The sequence below is a fragment of the Heterocephalus glaber genome, unplaced genomic scaffold (assembly GCF_053883595.1).
Source record: "Heterocephalus glaber isolate CG9 unplaced genomic scaffold, H.glaber_assembly_v1.0 deba00000621, whole genome shotgun sequence".
NCBI lineage: Eukaryota > Metazoa > Chordata > Mammalia > Rodentia > Bathyergidae > Heterocephalus > Heterocephalus glaber.
Window position 1 is genome coordinate 8,500,839 of NW_028258153.1, and position 6,451 is coordinate 8,507,289.

General features: G+C 41.4%; 1 protein-coding gene across 1 annotated transcript; it reads right to left on the bottom strand.

The window, feature by feature from the left end:
- Positions 1-2,985: 2,985 nt before the first annotated feature.
- Positions 2,986-6,124, bottom strand: Rpl37a (ribosomal protein L37a). The gene is made up of 4 exons (NM_001267853.2): positions 6,079-6,124; positions 5,567-5,695; positions 5,066-5,148; positions 2,986-3,104 (listed from the first exon to the last, which is right to left on the bottom strand). The coding sequence occupies exons 1-4, from the start codon at positions 6,079-6,081 to the stop codon at positions 3,041-3,043; spliced, it is 279 nt and encodes a 92-aa protein (NP_001254782.1). The 5' UTR covers positions 6,082-6,124; the 3' UTR covers positions 2,986-3,040.
- Positions 6,125-6,451: the final 327 nt, after the last annotated feature.

Here is a 6,451-nt window from a genome sequence, read left to right on the forward strand (position 1 = left end):
AGAATCAACAACTGGGATCTCACCTTATTAAAAAGCTTCTGCACTGCAAAAGAAACCACTAACAGAGCTAACAGACAACCTACAATATGGGAAAAAAAGTTTAGCAGCTGCACCTCAAAGGACTACTATCTACAATAAAGACTTGAAAAAAATCAGACCCCCCAAATTCAAAGACCCCATTCAAAAATGGGCATCTGAAACGAACAGACATTTCTCAAAGAAGTAAAAGCAGCAAACAAATAGATGAAAAAATGTTCAACATCACTCGTCATTCGAGAGATGCAGATGAAAACAACACTGAGATTCCACCTCACCCCAGAAAGAACGGCTGCTATCATGAAATCAACCAATAACAAATGCTGGCGGGGGTGTGGGGAGAAAGGAACCCTTCTCCATTGTTGGTGGGAGTGCAGACTGGTGCAACCACTGTGGAAGTCAGTATGGAGATACCTCAAAGAGCTAGGACTAGAGGTCCCATTTGACCCAGCTATTCCCCTGCTGGGGATCTTCTCAAAAGAATTAAAAGAATCATATCAGAGTGATATATGTGCACCCATGTTCATAGCGGCACAGTTTGTAATAGCTAAAGCTTGGAAGCAGCCCAAGTGCCCATCAACTGGAAACTGGATAAAGAAAATGTGTTTATTTTATAAAATAAAGTACTACTCAGCCATAAAGAATGAAAAACTAGTCATTTATAGCTAAATGGATGCATATCGAGGCCATACTCTGAAGTGAAATAGGACACACATGTAAATACCGGTTTCTCTAGTGTGAGAAACTGATAGTGTAAACAAGGGTTAAAATGATTAAAATGAATTGATAATTTGTAATAGGAAAAAAGGTCCAAAGACGAAGGAGTGAAGGGAAGGGAAGGGAAAAGGAAAAGAGGGAAAGGAAAAACTAAGAAAAGAAAAGAAGAAATGGAAATGAAATCTATGTAAATAGGGAAGGGCAGAGGGGGTGAAGGGTGCACAGGTAATGGGGAAAAAAATAAGAACCAAGATATATCATGTACAGGTACAAACACCCAATGATAAATGTAAACGAATTGTATACCTAAAATGTACCAATAAAAGAAAAAAAAAAAAAGTGGGACCTTAAGGGGTGTTCAGACAACAGGGCTTTACGGATTAATGCGGGGAGGAGTGATGTTCCTTTCCCCTTGGGCCCAAAACAAACCTCAGAATTCAGGTTCCTTAGCTTGAACTTCTTTTCCCCAGTGTAATTCACACTCTGGCCATAGGCAGTTTCCTTCCAAATTCCTTCTCCTTTAGCCCTCTATCATTATTCCACCACCATCCACCAAAAACAAAAAAACAGCAGTGTGTTAGTTCTTTCTCTTCCCAGACATAGGGTCTCTAAGACTACAGTATCAGTGTTCTTGGATCCAAATTTATCTACCTGGTTCTGTCGGGGAGGAGGACAGAGACCATTATATTTTCTAGGTGAAAAAAATAAAGAAAAAACTCACCCAACATGACACTATACAGCAGAGTAAAATTTGTACTTCTGATTCTAGAACCCACCTTAATTGCTATGCTGCACTTTCTTGTTCCCTTCTCCAATTGTTATATTCCCAAATAAATTTAAAACCATTTTGTAGTGTTTCGGGAGAAAAAAAAAAAAATCACATTTTGACTGAACTACCTCTTACCAGTTTTCCAAAGTCATCTGTAAGTTTCATGAGGTATGCTACTTCACCTCTAAGTTGTGAGCTTTGAGACCAGTGACCATATCCTATCCACACTGCCAGGTGTGATCAACAGGTTAATTAATGGTCTCTACCTTCAACTAACGCCTTCTTCATTAACTGTGCCCACAAAAATGCCTGTAGGTTTTGGGCATCAATCCTGGAATATTCTGAAGGGTCCTAGCCTGTAAGATTGACTGTGACATGAAATCTGATTCATCACACCCAAAGCACATCATCAAAGTTTCCCTCCCTGTCCATAAACTTTGGACTGAAAAGCCACCTTTAACAAAACAGCTTTTAGTTTCTTAAAGGGAGAAAATATCAACTGTTTTAACTTTGCTCCTTCAGCTTCCAACATTTCACAATTGCTAATGTATTGTTTCCAACTTTATCCCAGTGCTCTAGAATTTGATCTGTGGCTCTCACAATGATAATCCTTCAACAAGCTCCAGTGTAACAATCCCTCAATCCACACCTAAAACAATTTTGCAGTAAAATGCATTTTCTTGGTTTCTGGCTACCTGCCCCTTTATCACAGCATCCACTCAAATATTTAGGATATGAAATAGCCTGTAAGCTTAGTCTAGTAAGAAACACATACCCTGCTCATTTTTATGTCCCAATGCAATGTCCAATATCTTAGAACCAAAGGCTCAGAAAACCTCTGAAACCAGTAAAATGGTGGGAATCATTACAATGGGAAAAGAACATAACGAGCCCTTAAATGTAAAGCAGTCTAATACTGTTAGAAAAACATGGAGCAGGAAGCATGTTTAATTTTCAGCCTTAATCCATGAGCTGCTTCCCTGTGACCCAGGGCAAATCACCATTTCCTTAGCTACAATAATGTATTTCAACCACCTTAAAAACTTTTAAAATCTTTATCAGTACATATTTGCAGTACATGGTCACATTCACCATGCAGTTCAACCACCTTTTAACTGGTGTCACACTCTGGGAGGCTAAGGCAATAAAATTGTAGGTTTGAGCTCAGCCCAGGCAACTTAGCAAGACCCTGCCCTCCTCCTGCCTTGAAGAACTTAAAATGTGCCCAATATGTAACATATCCCTAAACAGTTGAATTAGCAAAAGCTAAGATACACACTTAACCTGTAAGATTTATCACCTTATGCTATATTTTCTGCCTACTGGAAGAAAAAAAAAAATCTCAGTAACATAACTCAAGGCAATTTCCAACTCTAAGACTTAAATTTTCAAATCTTTTCAAAAGGCAGTATTAATGCAATGTAAATAAAAATGTCTAATAAAACACATCAAAAGCAATTTTATTACATAAATTAAGCCATTTATTATAGGCTAGGGATGTCTCAAATAGCATAGCTTTTACTGGTCTTTCAATTCCTTCAGTCTTCTGATGGCCGACTTGACTGTGACCGCAGAAGTGGTACTGTTAAAAAAAAAAAAATTCAGTTTCCAACACAATTAAACATGTTTACACATGAAATGGTAAATCAATCATGCCTCACTGTTATAATCATACAGTCTCTTTCTGAATTTCTCCTGAAATTATATGGAGACAGACTATAAATACTTTGCTACTTAATCCAAAAATTTAACATTAAGACTACTACCCATGCTGGGTGTGGCGGCACAGGCCAGTAATCCTCCCAGCACTTGAGAGGCTGAGGGGACCTGCCATGATTCAAGGCCAGCCTGGAACACAGTGAGACCCCGTCTCAAAAAAGCCCACTGCTGGGTCGGGGATGTAGCTCAGCAGCACAACACCTGCCCAGCAAGCATCAATCTTGAGTTCAATCCCTTGTACAAAAAACCCCCCACTGCTCAGCACCATGTCTTATGCTGGCGTGGAATAGGCCTGTAATCCCAGTACTGTGGGAGCCTGAGGCAGAAGGATCACAAGTTCAAGATGAACTTAGGCAACTCAGCAAGGCCTTGTCTCAAAATTTTACAAAATGGCTGGGGATGTAGCTCGGTATGAAGGCATTGGGCTCAAGTACCAATGCAGGGGGTGGGGGCTATATCGTCAAGCTCTTGCAGAATTAGCAATCTCATGTATCTTATTTTCTTCAATACTTAAAAAGGAACAGCTGCTCCAAGAGCCCAAACTAGCCTCATTAAAAAGAAATGGAAATCTGCCGCCAGCCCTGCAAGCCCAAGGACCCGAGTTCGATCCCCAGTACCAAAAAAAAAAAAAAAGAAATGGAGAATGTCAAAAGAAGCTAACAAATTACCAGAATGGTACAGTAAGATATGAAGTTCTTTTTTGAGACAGGGTCTCACTATGTAGTTTAAACTGGCCTTGAAGTTTTGGCAATCCACTGCCTCAGCCTCCCAGGTGCTGGAATTACAGATATGTGCCATCACGCCTGGCTGAAGGAGTCTTTTTTAAAACAAAGCAGCACATCAAAGTGCCTTTTGGAAATACAAGTATTAAAATGAGAAAAAAAGTTTTTACCATAAAACCAGGGACTTCAGGATGTGATGGCACATGCCTGTAATCCCAGCAATCAAGAGGCTGAGGCAAGAGGATAGCCTAAGTTTGAGACCAGCCTGGGCTAGGTAGTGAGTTCGAGGTCAGCCTGAACTAAATAGTGACACCCTGTCTCAATTTAAAAAAAAAGAACTATACCAGAAAGCCAGTGGATATATACCAAAATGCTCATTGACATTTCCATCAGAACCAAAAGAACACACTTGCCCCCCATTTTCCTTTCTGCTAACACAAAACCTCCCAACAAGGTGCTTAAGTTATATATATGCATATTATTTCATTTCCCATGGTTAACTGTAAATAAACTAAAATTTAAAATTCAATTTTTAAAGCACACTAGCCATTTATCAAATGTGACTAGTACTTTGGACAGCACAGGGATAGACACCCAGACTCTCGAGCTTCAAGGTAAGCAAAGAGCTCCAAGACTAGATTCCTTCAAGGTGGCCATTATTTTCAGAAATGGGTTAGGCTGAGTCAAAGCAAGCAGTAACCATATAAAGGTTTATCTCAGCAATACCATGGTTCCTTGTCATGATCACAGCACTGAGAAGTCCAAACAATACTACAGTATTTAGAAAGACAGGAATGAGTTGGTCCAAATAGTAGTTACAGTTTTAAACAAAGTGACATTTTTTTCTCAAACTATCTCTATTAAAACAACCTGCAGTGCAAATCAAAGTTCAGTACCAGGTCAGATCCCATTAATGTAACTACACAATATAACTTTTATCTCTGTAGTTTTCTATTAACAAGTGAAAATAAACCGTAACTCTGAAGAAGCATCATTACTGTCTTGGGCTTGTGGAAGAATTTAAACTAGCCCACCCGGTGCCAAAACTCTAAATGGCTTATGTGTAGCCCACAGTCCCAAATACCCCAAGAAATGAACTCACTTGTAGGTCCAGGCACCACCAGCCACTGTTTTCATGCAGGAACCACAGTGCCAGATCCCTACAGCCCTTCTCTTCATCTTGGTCTGTAAAATTAGAGAATCCATTTTCATCATGAATCAAGACTAAATTACATAGGAAAACCAACTTTAGCACTTTCTATATGGTAAAACATTAAACAAAAACTTCTACCAAAACAAGTAGGATGTTAGATGCAGACTATCCTCTTGACTGATACAGAAATACCAGTAAAAACAAACTGACAAGACTCATTTCCCCACAAAGCAGGGTTAGGTTAGGCTGGGGGTCTTTACTAGGTCGCTTGTTTAATTCCTTAGTTGTTTTCTTCAAGTTAGGAACGTTTCACAAAATCGAAAGTTAACAACAATACTATCTCGCAACTGATAAGCAGCAGTGTGAGCAACATGAAATCCTCACCAGAATACACATTTCGGAAGGAAACCAGCTCTCCTCCTTTCCCCCCCTCAACAGAGACCACCATACCTTGCCACAGAAGGAGCAGGTGTACTTGGCGTGCTGGCTGATTTCAATTTTTTTCACCATTTTCCGGAGGGAGGCACCATAGCGGGTCCCATATTTACCGACAATGCCGACCTTCTTGGTGCGTTTGGCCTGTAGAGACGCAAGAAAGGTGAAGACCAGCGATGTTTAAGAGTAGGAAACCTGGTCCTGGCATCTCCACATCCCGGTCCCCTACATCACCTCCGCCGTGACCTAGCTCTCAAGTTTAACCCGGCAAAACCAGTGTCCCGGGCGGACCCCATGCTCCAAAGGTCCTGCATTAAGCAGGCCCGGGTGTGCCAGGCCCTGCCAAGGCTCCCCCGCCCCTCCGCCCTGGGCTTCGTCCCAGAGTGCAATTCCAGGACGCGGAGACGGCACGGAGGCTGGAGAAAATACAAGTCAAGGGAGGTGGGCAGATGTAGATGGGGACAAAAAAAACGGGAGGACAGATGCGGATGGATACAGATTTAGGCCATGGACAGATCCGCACTCACCATGTCAATTCGACCTAGGGCCAAGCCCAGAGAGAAAGACACGGTGCGCAGGCGCGGTTTTAGGCCGGCGAGCGGAAGTGACGATAAGGCCTTTCTAGGAACTGAGCTTTATGGTCTGGAGGTTGGTTTGAAGTTTGCCCTACCTAGAGTGCCTCCCTGTGGCCTCCTGAGAAATGTTTGGGGAGGACAAGTCTTTCCCATGGGTTAACCCTGAGTCACAAGCTGTAGCGACAAGCAGTTTCGGCAGTTGTACGTCCACATTATCTTATATATATCACAAAATAAGGGCACACATTTTAAATGACTTGCTTAGGGCACTTGGCTTAGAGAAGTGCTTGTGACTAAATTTCATTGCTTTCCGCGCTACTTTATA